Source organism: Mesoplodon bidens (assembly GCF_964165515.1).
Source record: "Mesoplodon bidens genome assembly, chromosome: 16".
In the NCBI taxonomy this organism is placed as follows: domain Eukaryota; kingdom Metazoa; phylum Chordata; class Mammalia; order Artiodactyla; family Ziphiidae; genus Mesoplodon; species Mesoplodon bidens.
In genome coordinates, this window is record NC_138173.1 from 24,345,748 (window position 1) to 24,363,698 (window position 17,951).

Sequence of the window (17,951 nt, forward strand, 5' to 3'; positions counted from 1 at the left end):
TTCACTGTGTGTGGCAGGAATGGGACCCCTCAAAGAGCAGCTCTGCTCTCGGTGTCAGAGGGTCCTCCCCGTACCCCAGCCTCACCGTTCTGCCGCACAGGAGGGCTCCGAACCAAAGGGCTGGTGGACAAGCTGGTTAGTACCATCGCCGCTGTGACCTTGTCCATGTCCAGTTCCTCTGAGGATTTCCTGGAAAACAGGGAGGGGCATTGTTAACTGTGCTCATTCTGCACCTACCATGCCAAGGACCACGTGCTACCATACACATTTACTCCTTTAGCTTGTCCCAATGAAAAGCCAGTGTTCTGTTAGTTTTATTGTACAGGTAAGGAAGCCGAAGTCCAGAAGTCAAAATCATATAGTATCAGGGGACTTCTGTGGCGGTCCCATGGTTAAGACGCTGCGCTTCCACCACAAGGGGCGCAGGTGCCATCCCTGGTCAGGGAACTAAGATTCCCACATGCTGCGCGGCGTGGCCAAAAAAATTAAATTTAATTTAAAAAATCTGATTTATTAAGAAAATCCTACAGTATTAGGAAGTGATGGTTTCATTCACTGGTCACTCATCTAATAGGTGTTTACTGAGAGTACAGTACTGGGCTACGCACTTCTAGGCATAGGTGATGCATGGTAAACAACACACAAGGCTGGTGGGAAGAGACACAAGGATCAGTAAACAACCAAAAAGGAACAGAATAATTTCTGATAGTGACAAGTGCTATGTAGGGCACAGACAGTTTGACATGACGATGGCTGTGGGCAGCTGCACTTATTGGGGTCAGGAAAGGTTCTCCGAGAAGGTGATGTCTGAGGTGAAGTGTGAAGGGAGGAGGGGAAGGGGAAATGGACCCCAAGCAGCAGAGACAGCTGTGTGAAGGCGAAGCAGCAGGAATCAGCACCGGATATCTCAAGAGAGACCCACTGGTGTGAGAAGGAGAGAGTAGTGCCAAGCTGGTCTTGTGGGGTCGTGTGGCCATGGAAGGTGTTTCGATTTTATTCCAGGTGCAACAGGAAGTCCCTAGAAGCCTTGAAGCAGGTCTAGTGACATAAGATGATTAATATTTTTAAGTTCATGACCCGAGCTGCTATATGGAGAGCGGATTTTAGGGAAGGCAGAATAGAAGCAGGGAGGCCAGTTAGGACATGATTGCTAGGAGCCCAGACAAGAGGAAACAGTGGCATGGACTAGGTTGGACGCAGTAGCAGGTGGTCTGGCAGGACCGGCTGCTGTACTTGGTGTGCAGGGTGACAAGAAAGGCAGGCACCCAGGTCTTTGGCTTGAGCATTAACTAGAGCCATTGACCGAGACGGAGAGAGTGGAGGAAAACGCAGTTAGGGGTGTATAAACTCCAGTGTTGTGCTTCACAACACGCTACTAAAGGAAGGCTAGGTCAGGGGGTAGTTACCATGTGGTCAGAGTGAAGAGCCACTGAGAAGAAGAGGTTACTCTGGATCATTAATCTTGGCCAGTTAACCCCGAATAAAGGTTCATCAGATAATGGTCACCGTGAACTGCAGCCAGCTGAAGCTGATTTCAGTAAGGAAGTTAATATCGAGAGGCAAAAATGTATGCAGTACCTTGACGTCAGATCAATTGTACCATCTCCTGAGAGGTGAACATTTCGAATAAGGGAACAGTTGAAGAAGCACCAGAGGATGAATGAGGCCTATCGACAAAGGAATTGACACTTTGACAAATGTGGCTTTCATTCACAGGTGTGCTGTACCATTTGTAAAAGGAATGAACCCTTAGAGAAACTTGATGGCATTGCTTCACAACAACAATGGGAAAAGAGATTCCTGAGTTGGAGAGAAATCAAATGGTTCCCAGTTTAGGTGGGCTGGATTAATTTCAACATGAAGTTACAAAAATTATTACAGTTTGGCTCTCTGATGTTCACCGTGGTGCTGAATTACTAAGCAAAGCATCCTCTTTCAATCTAAGGTACCAAAGATGGGAATCTTTGAAATTTTCTTCTATAGTTCTTCTCAAAGTACCTTATGCTCTCTCTTGGCCAATTGATCCATCAAAAGACAAATTACTTGTTTCAGAGAAAAATACTTCTAGAAAGCGAGCTTGAGAGCACACAATGAAATTTATTGCACAGAAGTTTTCAAGACAATTTCATACACTTAGGGGAGAAGCTACTCACTCATTTGGCATACCGTGAAAGGATTTTACAGTATCCACAATTTATAAGATCCTTGTACTTGGGAGTAAAAGTGATGCCATCTCCCCCCTGCCCCCAGAAAGGAGGGCTCCTGAAACAGCACCAGGGAAAGAACTTAAAGCACCTTAAGGTAACTTGGAGTGTTTTATGGCTCAACCTTCCCATGTAGTCATGGTCACAGGGGGACTGAGTTACTTGGGGGCGTTGAAGGAGGAAGGCTCGCTACAGAGACTGTTCTGTAGATGGTGGGGCTCCTCTGACCGGCTGCCGGCCCGCAGCCCGGCTGTCAGGATGGCTCCAGGCCGGCGGGGGTGCACCTGGGCAGGCTGTGCTGCCATCTCTTCAAGGACTGAGTTACAGGAACTGCTGACTTCTCTTTCCCACTGTCAGTCTTCTCCTTCTCTTTTGTTAACAAAAGGTGTAAGAACCTGGAAAAGAGGCCCATGAGCCTGGCACAGGGAAACGGCATGACTTTGTAGGGAGAAAGTCCCCTCGCCACCTGCCCTGATCCCTAACGGGACCTGCTGTACAGTCATGGTTTTCCTCTCTTGGTTTCAGGGACCTTCATTTTTCCTTCCTCAATCTGCTCTGCAGCTTCTTTGATTTTTCCCATCTAACATGCACTTTTTGTTTTAGACTCACTGATAATTAACTCAAAAGCTGATTTGTGTGTTCTTTAAATATGGAGATCAATAGAGCACGTATCATTACAAAATACGCATTTTTATTTCGCATTTCCAAAAGCTGACGTTTCAAAATAATTATTGCCTGTCATAGAGCAGATTTCTGATGAAGAGTAGAAAGGGGAATGAACATTAGTATAATCAGAGTGTTTCTGAATTTGGATTACCTTTAAGTTTCCCATTGGCATGGGAGTTTGCTAACAACAACAACGAATCAAAGGAATACATTGCTAATGATTCAATTAGCTTCGATTTCTCAGGAAGTATTTTTATCATGCTACATGAAACATTATCGGATGATATGGCCTTGTGCTGAGCTGTGTTTTTGTTTTTATCTTTAATTTCTTTTGGTACAGTACTATCTAATTACTGGTTCATTGGTGCTGTAAATTCAAATCCTTATAATTAAACACAAATAGATGATATACAAAGTAGAGTTTGTTACACTTTGAGAGAATCGCTACAAAGGCCTTCTGGTAGATTTAGAGTTGTTGAGGCTGGAAAAAAATCACTGGAGGTGATACTACATATTCTCTCCTAATTTGACGTTGAATTTGAATCTACTGTTGAAAACCTTACTAATCACGTTTACAAAAGGTTGAGACCTTTTTCAATTCATCTTTTCTCTCAGACTTAGTTGAGTATTATGGGACTTAATAACATTTAGAATTATTTTTAAAAAATAGTAATATTCATTGTTACTCTATATGTGATTTGCCCCTCAGGTTGACCTGGCTTCGATGGATGAATAGGATTTCAAGAAGGGAGAATCACATTTCAGGCAAGGAATTAGGCAAGTCCTTGCCTTGTAATCCACTTAGGAGTCCTATTTGGAGGATGGGAGATGAGAACACAGAGGCTGGGCCAGTTCATGGGGCCTCATGTGCCAGGCTAAGTGGTTTGTCATATTCTTGTAAGCACAGGGAAGCCATTGAACCTTCATGAACCTGGGGGAGAGATAGATGATCAATCTGTATTTTAGAAAAGGGTCAAAATGGAAAATGTAATGGAAAGGGAAGAAGCTAAAGGTAGGCTGTTTAGCTATTTTTAGTTAAATCGTAATTCAAACCCAAAGTAATAGACTAAGAGACATCTGTTGCTCGATGAACAGATAGCATTGAGTCTTTGAGGACAGACTCCCTACATATCCGCAAAGGAGGTGTACTGGGCCTCTCTGGGAGAGGCCGTAAAGGTAATGGTGGAGAGCACAGACTTTGGAATGAGTTAGATCATGGGGCTTCAAATCCACTCTGCCATTACTAGCTTTGTGACCTTGGGTAAATTACTTAACATCTCAGAGTCTCTGTTTCTTTATTAGAAAGAGGAAGATAAAAATAGATCTGTTGAGAAGGTTAAATGAGAAACCGTATGCAAGCACAAGCACACAGCCTCACTACAGTAAGGGTTCCGTGGGTGTTAGCTATGATTAACCTTCAAGTTCATGAACAGGCCCATAGCACATAACCCCACAGGAAAGAGGAAAGTGTTAGGTTACTTCACTTGTTCTTCTTATTCAGCACCAACACGAGCAGTTGTTACTTTTTTTTTTTTTTTGCGGTACGCAGGCCTCTCACTGCTGTGGCCTCCCCCGTCGCGGAGCACAGGCTCCAGACGTGCAGGCTCAGCGGCCATGGTTCACGGGCCTAGCCGCTCCGCGGCATGTGGGATCTTCCCGGACTGGGGCACGAACCCGTGTCCCCCGCATCGGCAGGTGGACTCTCAACCACTGCGCCACCAGGGAAGCCCTACTTTTCTTTTTTTGCGGGGGTAGTGTAGGGTGGCTTGTGCTGGTGGTGTTATTTTTCATAAAGACACAAACTTCACAAGAGTAAGAGGTGGCAACTGGCCCGGGGAAGAGCAGCTGCTGGGTCCCTCGCTAGAGCTTCACGTTGGAGCCTTGGCAAGGATACAGCTCATGACATCATGGCTCTTGAGGACGGTCCACAAGTTGCCAAAGCCTTGAGTGCCCATTTGGATTTAATTTTGAAAAACTTTCTGCTTTCAACCCTCACTCTTGCAGTAGTAGCTGTGCGCTCAGAGCTCCTTTAGTTCCTGGAAATACAGTCTCAAGAAAATTCGGCAGAGTCTCTGCCCTCCGGAGCTCTAGTCTGTTGGAGAACCAGACTTTCATCGGATACACACAAATAAATGTAAACTTACAGACGTGACAAATGCCAGGAAGGAGTGGATGGATTCGGTGCTCCTGGCTAAGGGAAGAACTCCCGGCTCAGGGGGACTCGAAGGGGCATTGGTGTTGCCTCTCTGAGGCCGTGGGCGAGCCCCGGGCTGGGCAGTGCGAGAGTGCAGGCCAGGCTGCCGTCAAAGGAATGACAAGGCCGAGCGGGGTGGCCCTTGCACAGGTAGGGCCTGTGGAGTTGTGTAAGGCCCTTATCTTAAAGGCCCTGGGAAGCACTGAATTGTTTCAAGTGGGGTGGGGCTGGGAGAGGTCAGGTCAGCTTGGGGTGATGCTATCAGATTTGCTTTTCAAAAAGCTCACTCTGGCTGCCATGTGGAAAATGAGTTTCTGGGGTTTGACAACCGATCTTTTATCAGAAGAATGGATTGCCTGGTGACTGTGGCAGCAGGTTGCGGAAGGACATCACCTGTGACATAAAGAGGCAGTTGGGGGTGTGTGTGTGCAGCATCAGGGGACACGGCCCCGGGCCTGGGGTCTCCCGCACGGGTGGGCGCTGCCGGTCTGGCCCCGAGCGCTCGGCCATGGCCTGCGCCGAGAAGCCCGGCTATTGTTCACGCCACAAGAAGCATTTTTCTTCTTTTGATAACACTTCATGCCTGAATGCCGTCTGCTTGCAGGGTGCATACAAACACGGTCTCCCCTGGCTAACCCACCAGCTAAGAGAGAAGTGTTTTACACCCGAGAGAGCCATAAAAGACATTTATCTGCAATTAAAGCGTGGTAGTCATAAACGGAAATAAAAATGAAGAACACATTTCTTAGATTAGCACCGATCCAGTTCCTTAGCAACTACCAAAATCTGCTGTCTAGACCGAGTTCAATTACTTTTAAAACTTGTGGTAATCTTCGAACAAGGAATAAAATCTGAAAATAAAGTCTCTTTCCCTAGAGAGGCCACAGTGACATCCCCTATCTTGGAATTCTGGGAAAGCTTTTCCTGAGAGTTTGGAAAACTGGATTCAGTAACTGTTAAACGTGATTAAGCACAAAAACTTCATTTTCTTTCTAAAGGGATCTTGTAGCAAAAGTGGTCAGTGTTAATGCCTCCAATTTCATTTCAGCTGTTGTTTCCTTTAAGACTATAGGGAAGATTAGAGAAGCTGCCTCCAGTGCACTAAAGTGTCCAGCGGCCTTGATTAATAAACAAGACGGAAAAATCAGAGCAAACACATCCTAACAGGTAAGGCAACATAGGCCAGTACTTCTGGAACGACCTGTGCGGAAGGATTATTTTTAAGAAATTTCTAATCTGTCATGGATCAATACTTTTGTAAAATACAAGGGAAAAAATGGGCTGTGGAAGATGTGGCCACGTTAAATTTCTATGTACATTTCTAAACTGCTGCTTCCTCTCAATTTCTGTACCCAGCTCACTGCGGGCTGGTAACGGAGTGCAGACCGGCACTGGTCCATGGACTGCACATTGAGTACGTGGAACTAGGCAATTGCTTTTTTATTTTTTTCCGGTACGCGGGTCTCTCACTGTTGTGGCCTCTCCCGTTGCGGAGCACAGGCTCCGGACGCGCAGGCTCAGCGGCCATGGCTCACGGGCCCAGCTGCTCCGCGGCATGTGGGATCTTCCCGGACCGGGGCACGAACCCGTGTCCCCTGCATCGGCAGGCGGACTCTCAACCACTGCGCCACCAGGGAAGCCTGAGGCAATTGCTTTGATGTCCGTTTCACTTTGCCTGAACAGGCGGCATCCAGTCCTGTCCCTCTGTCCCCGACTTGCCGCTCTGGTCCTCTTGGACCCCCCCCCCACACACACACCGACTTCTCTCTCTCGACCCTTGTCACTCTGCACCCTGGGCCCCGCATCCCACTGTCGATGATCCCTCACCCTCTCCCCTGTACTGTACGTGGGCTCTCCTCTGAACTTACTCCTCTCTTCCCCTGGGGTTACTTTTCCTGTCACCCCCCACTGACATCAGGAGAGGATGCTGGCTTTTGACCTGCCCCCTAGGAGCCCATCCCTCTCACCCTCATGCAAAAACTCCTGGGTTTCTGAGGCTCAGCTGTGCAGTCCTCTCTCTCTTCCTATTTTAGCCATCACCAGCCTTTCCATCAGCACCTCCCTCGCCTAATAGTCATCGAATATTTTGGCACATAAATTATAGCCATTATTTTTACCTTGCCTGGAATTACAATCCTAGGAGATCTATCGAAAGCACCCACTATCCTAACTTCTGGCCCCTTAGCCCCCAAAACATTCAGCAGAGTGCTGAACTTGAGGGAAAGACACTACAGTCAGATAGACTGAGGTTTAATCCCCAGAAACTCCATTTACTAGCTGAGTGATTTTAGGCAAATCTCGTAGCTTTGTGCAGCTTCATTCCTCATGTATAAAATGGGAATGATAATAATACTGACCTCATAGGGTTTTGGAAGAATTAAATAACATGTAAAATACCTGACATATACTAAACACTCAGTAAATAATAATTATTATTATCGTTATCCTTTATCCAAACTCTTATTTCAGTGAACTTTTCTCAGGTTAAAAACCTGACTTACACCTACTGAGGTATTTATAGGTGAAATAACACGGAAACTAGGATTTGCTTTAATAAGCTACAGCCTCCCTCTCCTCCATCCCCAAAAGTGATATAAGATGGGCAGAGTGTTAGTACTTGTTGAGGCTATGAGATGGGTATTGAGGGATTCATTAGACCATTCGCTCTACTTCCATGTAGATTTGAAACTTCCACAAGACAAATTAAAAACAAGAACGCAAACCTGGATTGGGGCCACATTTGTTATTTCTCTCCCCCAGCCTCGCACTCCCCTGCCCTCTAGCTCACACTGCCTTACCGCCACCGCACCTGCTCTCCTGCCCCCAGAGACAGCCAGTCTCTTGCTTCTTCCGATTTCCCCGAGGTTACCAGCCTGCCGCTGTTTACCCCTTCCCTATGGTTGGGTCCACTAGTTGATGCCCTGGACGCGTCTTTCATCAGCATCCTGGAATCCCTGGCCTTTCTAGCCTTTTGCTTCACTGGCCCAGAAGAACCAAACCCTGGTGGGATCCTCCCTGGCTGCTTTTTACTATCTTGCTGGGGCAGCCAAGTGCTGATGGAAACCACCAGAGACCCTGCTGAGTGGGTCCAGCCTGAGCATACACCCCACCGGTGCTTCTCCTCGACAGAATCTTCATCTGTCCTTGGTCAGCACACGCTCCATCTACACGCAGGATTATCCTCTATCTTCACCTCTCTCTTCAAGGTTCAACGCCTGCAAACCCATATAGCAGATACTCTTTTTTCTGCCAATACTACACTGTTTAAAAAGTTTTTAAAAAATTTTTATATAATTTTTAAAGGTTACACTCCATTTACAGTTATTACAAAATATTGTCTATATTCCCCATGCTCTATAATACATCCTTGAGCCTATCTTTTTTTTTCCTTTTTTTTTTTTTTTTTGCAGTACGCGGGCCTCTCACTGTTGGGGCCTCTCCCGTTGCGGAACACAGGCTCCGGACGCACAGGCTCAGCGGCCATGGCTCATGGGTCCATCCGCTCTGCGGCATGTGGGATCTTCCCGGACCGGGACACGAACCCGCGTCCCCTGCATCGGCAGGCGGACTCTCAACCACTGCGCCACCAGGGAAGCCCTTTGAGCCTATCTTACACTCAATAGTTTGTACCTCCCACTACCCCCTGTATATTGTCCCTCCCCCCTCCCCTCTGGTAAACACTAGTTTGCTCTCCGTATCTGAGTCTGCTCTTTTTTTTTCAGTTATATGCACTAGTTGTATTTTTTAGATTCTACATATAAATGATATCATACAGTATTTGTCTTTCTCTGTCTGATTTATTTCACATAGCATATTGCCCTCTAAGTCCATCCATGTTGCTGCGAATGGCAAAATCTCATTCTTTTTTATGGCTAAGTATATTCCGTCGTATACATGTACCACATCTTCTCTATCCATTCATCTCTTGATTGTCCCTTAGGTTGCTCCCCATATCTCAGCTATTGTAAATAATGCTGCTATGAACACTGGGCTTCATTTATGTTTTGAATTAGTGTTTTTAGTAAACGGCAGATACTCTAACCTCCTACATTTTAGAGAAAATGGAGGCCTCCAGGCAGGACCTCTCTCCCACTTTGCCTCTTCACCTCCTTTCCTCAGCCTCACAGGTGGTTCAAGTGTTGCTTTTCCTGCTTGAAGCCACGCCTCCACCTGTGCCACCTTCCTCCTCCTCTTCATCCTGCCCCTTCTCCTGTGCCCCCTTTGCTTTTTCTCAGTCCACTAACATGCTTAAGGGTTTCTTCCCACCTGCGCTCAGGGACACTGAACGGGAATGGACGGGGTAGAACAGGAATGAGGACAGTGGTTGGAGAACACAAGAGGCAAGAGACTCTCAAGGAGGGACAGGCTCACAGCATCAGAGGAGGTGGAGACCAAGCCCATCAGGACCAGCGGGTCCCCCGGAACTAGCAGCCGGGAAGTAGCAGAAACTTTAGCAGGAAAGGAAGTGGCATTGCTGTGGGTTGAGGAGTGAATGGTTACTAGGAGATGAGAAATTGGAGGCAGGGATCGTAATCGACTTTTTAAAGAAGCTTGGCCATGATGGAAAGAATTTCCTGGAAGAAGTTAGAGGGTCTTTGTTTGTTTTTTCTTCAAATGAATGGGACTCTAGTACATTGAAATGCTGACAGAAAAGAGCCAGTGGCATGGAGAGGTTGAAGATCCAGAAGAGGATGGACAGTAAGTGGACAAGGTCTTTACTGAGGCTGCCCAGAGCGGGGTCCTGGGCTCAGGTGGAATTCACTTTACACAGAAGGAGGGACATTGGTCCCCTATAACAGGAACGATGAGAACAGAGGTGGCCTGGGCGTAGGCACATGAGTAGACATGGGGCTCGGGCACTTGACGATGTCTCTTTTTGGAGGTTTCTGCTTTAATTCCTTCCTCAGAAGCAGACATGTTTCTCAGTGGGGAGTGGGGGAGGGGACCCTGGAGGGCTGAAGGTTTGACGTCGCTGTTAGGGGTAATGGGACAGAAAACTGAACGGGACACCCAAAGACGGGCAGCAGGGAAGGCTCTGCTGAGGTTGGAAACCTTGATCCTCTCACGATGGTGACTGGAGGCGGGGGTGGGGGGGCTGGGAGCTGGAGAAGGGGTGCGTGGGAGCAGCCGCTGGCTTTTCCTGGGGGGACAACGAAGAGGTGTGCGAGAAAGTGGGAGGTTTTGGTAAAACTGCATTTGGAGAGAGTGCCGTGCGATCTTGGCTGGCTTAGGAAATGAGTGAAGGCTGGAGGGGACCAAAAGATGGGAGAGCAAGTGGAGAGAAACCAGAGCTCTTAACGAGGTCTGAACACAAGTGTGGTGGGAGCAAAAGAGAGAAAGAGCTGGAAGAACAGGAGGTTCTGAGCAGGACGGGAATACCAGAGATGGAATTCCAGAGAGAGAGAAATCCTGGGAGATGGCAGGGCCAAGGCTCAGCTGCAGGAGAAGAGGGAAGAGGCGGGGGAGGGGTGGAGGTCAGTGCGTCGTGAATGGTGAGGCCACGTATGTAATGGTCACTCATGTCATCCAGGAGAGGAAGGCTGTGAGCAGGTGGCTCAAGCTTTTACTGAAGGGTGAATGACCAGGATGTCTGGAGAGTCAAGGAAGGGGATAGGTGGAGGGCCAGCAGGAGGTTTACAAGAGGGCTCAGGCGGTAACAGCTTGCGGACAGCAGTGGCGATGCGCAGACATACGCTCTTGGGAGGTTCCCACAGCCTTCAGGATAAGGTTCAAACCCCTGTGCGCGAAGCAGGTGGGCCACTCTAGCGGGGTCTCCCCATCTTGCCCCCATTTCAGCGCAGGTGCCCTGCAAGGCAGCTCCCCACTCGCGGCAGTTTTCCACAAGAAGACGCACCTTCCTCTCCGTACCTGAGCACGAGCTAAGCCCTCTGCTTTTGGAACAAGCTTCCTCCCCTTTCCACCTGGCCTATTTCTCCCCACCCTGCCATCAGCAGCTCCGTCCCACTCCCGGGAAGCCTGCTGACGCCCGCCCAGCCATGCCAGGCGCCCCGCTGTGTCGTCTGGGTTGCTTGGGCTCACTCCTCCCCCGTGCATCACGACTCAGTCTGGCATCTGTTTCCAACATCTAGCATGAAACCTTGCTTAAAATAAATTTTTTTTGTTTTTTTTTGCGGTACGCGGGCCTCTCATTGCTGTGGCCTCTCCCGTTGCAGAGCACAGGCTCCGGACGCGCAGGCTCAGCGGCCATGGCTCACGGGCCCAGCCGCTCCGCGGCATGTGGGACCCTCCCAGACCGGGGCACGAACCCGCGTCCCCCGCATCGGCTGGCGGACTCTCAACCACTGCGCCATCAGGGAAGCCCTAAAGTAAATTCTTGAAGGGTTTTGGGACAAACTGGCGTTCAGTAGTGGCGGTCGGCAGTGGCTGAGGGTCGGCAGTGGGCAGCACAGAAAGCAGATCGGACGAACTTCTGCAGATTTCTTCTGCCCGCTCTCCCTCAGCTCATTAGACCCGGTAATGCATTCAGTTCCTCGTGTGGAAAACAATTTCTCAAAAATTCAGCTATTAAATAAATCACTCACATGAATTTTCTTTCTTTTTTTTTTTAACTGGTCCTAAAAAGATGTTGGCCTATCTCTGCAGAATTGATGTGGTTCCAGTGTCTGGGCTCATTCTCCTGTATTCACCAAGGCTCGCAGACCCATCTGTGAACTCTGGAATGGCAGCAATAACATTATTAAATAATAAGTTCCAAATCCCCGGAAAACAGTTCCGTGTGATTAGCTGGACTTCTGGATGTGAGCAAGCTGCGGAGTGTAGCTCCGTGAAGCGTCGTGAACACCCCTGGATGGCCTTCTTGCTGGGCAGGTTTGGCGCTTTTGATTGCAGCCAACATGTTCTCCTGGGAGCCACGAGGCTGGTCTTAAATCCACGCAGTTTTCTCCGAACACAAAGCCTTCTGTGAACATGGAAGTGCCCTTCTGGGATGGCCCTTTAGGCAGCAGATGATAGAAGACCAGAGGGCACACATCAAATCCCCTCTTGTAACCTATGTGTGTGTGTGTGTGTGTGTGTGTGTGACTATGTGGGCTTACGTCCTGTGTCGGTCTGTGCGTGAGTGTCTCTCTGTGTGTCTGTATCTGTGAATCTGTGTGTGTATGTGTGTGTGTATCTTTGTGTCTGTGTGGGTTGATGTCCTATGTGGTTCTGTGTGTGTGTGTTGATGTCCTATGTGGGTCTGTATGTGAATGTCTGTGTGTCTGTGAATGTGTGAGTGTATATGTGTCCTGTGTGTATATCTTCGTGTCTGTGTGGGCTGATGTCCTGTGTGGGTCTGTGTGTATCGCTCTGTGTGTCTGTGAGTATCTGTGAATCTGTGTGTGTGTGTGTATATCTTCGTGTTGTGGCTGTGTGGGTTGACGTCCTATGTGGGTCTGTGTGTGAATGTCTGTGTGTCTGCGAATGTGTATTTGTGTATATCTTCATGTCTCTGTGTGAATATCTCTGTGTGTCTGTGAATGTGTGTGTGTGTGTGTGTATATATGTCCTGTGTGTGTGTTTATCTCCGTGTCTGTATCTGCCTGGGTTGATGTCCTGTGTGGATCGGTGTGTGTCTTTCTGTGCATCTGTGACAGTGTGTGTGTGTGTGTGTGTTTGTGTAGCTTCGTGTCTGGGTCTGTGTGTGAGTGTCTACATGTGGACTCGTGTGCACTCTGTGCACAGGGGAGGAGATGGAGGGAGTTGCAGATGACCCAGTCTCCTGCCCGGGGCCTGCCGGTCTCTTTCTTCCTGGCCTCTGGAATGGCAAGGTCCTTGCTGACTCTTTACATCCCATGAAGCATCTGCCTGCTACTCAGCAATGGCCAAAGCAAGGTAGTCAGACTGTCTGGAAAGGGCTCATGGATGTTTCAGCCAGCTTCTGGTTGGGCTGCTGTGGGCCATCAGCTGGTCAGTCCCTGAGTCCTGGGAGCACCTTGTCGGGCGGGGCCTGCCCTGTGTGCAGAGGCAGTGAGGCCCAGGCTAATGGGTTTGAAGCCCCGAGTCATTCAGGCCATCTGCGGGTTAACAGGCTGCAGGTCAAACGTCACAGCTGCCCTCAAGAAGAAAACTGGAATCACAATTGCATCTCTCACTCTTACTTTTATGTCCAAGTCGGGTCATTCCGGAATTTCTGGTGGGCTTAATTATATTATTGCTCCGAGGCCTGAAATCCATTTAGGTCTCAATAATGTAAAGAACTTCGAGCTACATTTATGGTGATGAAAGTTATTTCACAAGGGCAGTTGGGAGAAAACAAATCTAGTGTTTTCTGGTTTGCCAATTAAGGGGAAAAGAGGTGATTTTTTTCTCTAGATTTCTTTAAAAAAATAAGGTTAAAAAAGACTGTTTCTTATTTCTGTTACTTCTCCTCTTTCATTATGGAGACATTATTATGGTGACATTACTATGGTGACATTTTTATGTTGGCAACAGGCCTAAATGTGGGCTAGGAGTGACCGCTGTTGCCATCTTACCTGTTTTTCCAAAGACAGAGGCTTATATTGTTCCCAACCAAGCCGCCCCAGCAGGCTTCCTGGGAGTGAGAGAGGGAGACCCCCTCAATGGGAGAAAGCAGCTTTGGAGCCATCACTGCCCACGTACTGCAGGCACTGGGGTACCTGCCCTGACCTCCAGGGGGCGGCTGCTCAAGCTGGGCAGAGGAGAGCTATTAGCAAGTCAATGGGCTAATCCGCTCCCCTGCTCTAGGCTAAGGGGGAATTTGGGGCTTGTTGTTATATTTTAAAATTTTGGTTTATTTCATGTTTAGCCTGTGTGGGACCTGCTTGCAGACTTCGGCTACACCTGTGGCAGGACTGGTGCCTCCACTGTCTTATGCTATAAAGAGGGGACAAACTGGTATGGGTGTTACTGAATTAACTCCTTTTTAAGCTGCTCAAGTTCCAGATTTGGCTTAAAAAAAGAAAAAAATGTTATCTTTTTTTTTTTTTTAAACTGCATCTTCTTTCTAATAATAGCTAATATTTATTGAGCATTCCCAACGCAGATGATTTATGTACATTATTTTAAATTGTCACTTAAATTTATTGATGTTACTGCCCCATTTTACAAATGTGGAGACTTTGGTAATTTTCTAAGAGCACTTGGCCATTCTGCTAGCCCTACCTTATTCCAGTGACCCCGTGGGGTCTTCACACCCCACACTAATGCCATTTTCATGGTCTTCTTTATAACCTTGTTTTAAATTCAAGACATGCTTGTCATCTTCTATAATTGAAATATATTTGTGAAGTTAATGCAATATCTTTTAGAATATACATTTTTTTCTGTATTACACTTAAAATTATCTTAAGATAATCCTTGAAAAGGATTTCTTTTATATACATGGGTGATTCCACATTAATGAGAACATAGAATATAAAAGTTGAAGTTGACAAAAATAGATTGAATTTAAGCTTTTTACTCCTATTTAAAAAAGTGTTTTGCTTTTAAAAAGATTCTCTATGGACTTTCTTTAAATAGAATTCTTACAATATTCTTAAAATGTTTTGAATGATTAAATTTCAGTTCAACTTATCTACCCAAATTCTAACCCCTACCCAAATAAATACCTGTTTTATACTGTTAGGTTAAACCATATGAAATTGCTGATATTCACTCTTTTTTAATCTACAAAAGTGGTAGTTTCATGTGGTAGTTTCAAGGCTAGAAGTGAACCAGTTTATCCTCATTTTAAATTGACTGTTTCAGATCAATGAGCCAGACAGTGGTTCTCTTTCCTGAGGTATGTACTGTGGGTAATTTTATTTCTGGAGTTGGCTTTTATTGAAGATAATCTCCTGTTAATATAATTCAAACAAGCTTCAATTCAATGTCTACTATGTGCAAAGTACTGCTTTAGGCAGAATTCCTTGCCCCATACCTTGTCAATGTTCTACATGAGACACTTGGAATGTTGAGATTCTGGGAGATGAGTGGAAGCATCTACACCGCCCTCCAGAGGATCCTTATTCACACACACACACACACACACACCAACATCAGTGGCTCTGTTTCCTGTGTTCTCTCGTTTATATTTTAACCATCTTAAGGTTATATGTTTCTGTCAATTCATACAGCTATTATTTGGTGACAGATCAATTCAAACTGTCAGTTAGGTATCTTGTCCCTAGAAAATGGTAATCTATCATTCTTAAAGTGTTTATAACAGTACAATCTAAGCACTATGAAATCAAACCTATTTATTGAACACCCGAAGGCTGAACAACTGCACATTTAGCTGTGTATACTCCATGTACAAGGAACATGATTTCCCCAAAGGAATAAGCAGGAGAAACTGATACAGTCAGGAACACAATGCAAAGGTTACTGCTGGACATAACAGCAGATCAGTAACATGGCTGGATGGCTACTGGCCAGGGCATATCCAGTTTCCTGTAATAAGAGGTGGATGAATACAGGTTAGTAATGCCAAACAAGGCTTAGGCTGAAGCCAAGAGAAGTCTACAGTGCAGGGGAAGCAAAGCATTGTAGCTACTCTTTCACATTTCTTCTGAAAACAATATAAATGGCTTATGAGCCTAGGATGCTGGAATTAATATTTAATGTAAAGAGCATTACTGAAAACAACTGTATAGCTATCAGGTATAAATAATAATTTCCACCTCTGCTGGTAATTTTTCACTCATTTAAATTGTCATACGAGCACAGCAGCAGTTTATAGGTGCACTTACTGTAATAGCATGTTGATTAAACTACGGTGGAATTACCCATTCAATATATCTTTCAATTCTGTGCTATTATGAAGTTCTAAGTATTTCACATACAAATAGGCCCCTATTAGTCAACAGCTCCGTGGTTACCTATCTGTCTTTTTTCCTTTTTTTTGAATCATTAGGAAGGCTTATAAATTTGCTTTTCTACATAGTTGAAATGAACCAATCATCTTATGATAAGGAATTAACATGCATTCGGACAAAGAATCTGGATTTATTTGAAATCTGATGAGAAAATGAGCCAATTAAAATGATTATAAAATTATGGAGAAAAACCCTTTCAGTATGACACGTCACTGACTTCATGGACGTTTCTTTTCTCACTTGGTATGCTATCTCTATGAAGGTTCAACCAGCACAGACAGAAATAAGCACCCGCTTTCATTCATAGGCAGGTAAATCTTCTAGAAGTTCAGAGAGGTAGTAATAGCTGCTCTGTCAGTCTGAGTCCTCCCAGAAGCAGTCACCAAGACAAGAGCAGCTCTGTAAGTGACTTACTAGGGAAGATGCCTAGGAAGGGAGAGGGGGTGGGAGCTTGAGAAGGCAGGGGAGACTGCAGGCCACCCGCCAGGTCTGACACCTGTCAGCAAGGAGTGAAGACAGAAGGACTGGCTAGGAAGTACTTTGGAGCAGTTCTAAGAAAGTCTCAGCTCAAGCTGATGGTGCCCTGAGCAGAGGCTGCCCGTTAGAGAAGCCCCATGTCAGGCAGAATGACCCAGCTCTAGGAGCCCTGCTGTGCCAGGTCCTTGGAGAGAAGCAGCCCAGGGGGAAGCATGATCTTACCAGGTGTGGCGGATTCAAAGCAGTGGCAGCAAGAGGCTGGCCGGCAACTGTGCTCCCTGCAGCTGCAACTCCATTTTGAAAGGAGATCTGAGTGGAGTATTTCCATGCCCTCCACAAGTACTATTTCTTTTCGGTGATTATGCAATTTAACACAGGGATCTTGTTTCTTTCAGACAAAGCTCGAAAATACCCAGGTTGGACACCTCCCCTGAGATACATTCCTTGAGGACCAGCTGTCTACCTATGTGTTTTTCCTGACCAGGCATGGGTTATACTTGCTGTCATGGTACAGAGGAAAAGAGACAGTCAAGTTAAATAAAGCATCTGGGAGGATTTCCTGTCTCCAGAACTGTCCAAAGACCACTCTGATATTTGCCTAAAAGTTACCTTTAGTATAACTCCTCTGGATTGTGGTCCTATAGGGTCAAACCCAGGGTATAACCTACCTCCTTAAATAAATCATAATATTTAACATTTATGCAGCACTTGCTATATGCCAGCCGCTGCTCTAGGCTTTACTTTCATGAACTCCATTAATCCTCATAATAAGTCTATGAGGTCAATACTATTATTACCCCCATTTTTTTTTTTTTTTTTTGCGGTACACGGGCCTCTCACTGCTGTGGCCTCTCCCGTTGCGGAGCACAGGCCCTGGACGCGCAGGTTCAGTGGCCATGGCTCACTGGCCCAGCCACCCCGCGGCACGCGGGATCCTCCCGGACCGGGGCACGAACCCGTGTCCCCTGCATCGGCAGGCGGACTCTCAACCACTGCGCCACCAGGGAAGCCCTATTACCCCCATTTTTAGGGATGAGGAAACTGACGCACAGAGAGGAAAGGCAAAGTAAGTGGTGGATACTGCATTCCCATCTAGGCAGTTGGACACCATCGTCTGTGTTTCTGACTGAATGTTTGTGTCCTCCCCAAATTCTTCTGTTGAAGGCCTAACCCTCGATGTGATCATATTAGGAGGCACAGGGTTTGGGAGGTAAGTAGGTTTAGAAGAGGTTATGATGGTGAAGCCCCATGATGGGATTCGCGTCCTTCTAATAAGAGTAAGAGACACAAGAGCAAGAAGGCAGCCGTCTGCAAGCCAGGAAGAGGGCCCTCACCAAGAACTGAATCAGTTGGCCTCTGGATCTTGGATTTCCCAGCCTCCAGAACCGTGAGAAGTAAATGTCTGTTGTTTAAGCCACCCAGTCTCTGGTATTCTGTTAAAGCAGCCTGCAAAGGGGTTTCTGGACCCAACTCCAATGTGGAAATGTGGAAGCTTCCCCACACCAGCAAGCAATTCTCAGGTGCCAGCAGGGTGTCTGAGAATTCAACTCAATTCTGACGCTATCTACCTGGGCTAGAATCAGCATCCACAGG

The 17,951-nt window shown here is 46.7% G+C and overlaps 1 protein-coding gene across 4 annotated transcripts in view; it reads right to left on the minus strand.

The window, feature by feature from the left end:
- Positions 1 to 17,951, minus strand: part of ZNF704 (zinc finger protein 704) — a 218,643-nt gene that overhangs the window by 46,056 nt on the left and 154,636 nt on the right. For all 4 annotated transcript variants that reach the window (XR_014017819.1, XM_081258804.1, XM_081258803.1 and 1 more), the window contains one exon: positions 86 to 189. Coding sequence is in view for 3 of the 4 variants with exons in the window: in XM_081258804.1 (XP_081114930.1) it covers positions 86 to 189 (104 nt within the window). In the remaining variant the exon portion in view is untranslated. The remainder of the gene's footprint in view (positions 1 to 85; positions 190 to 17,951) is intronic.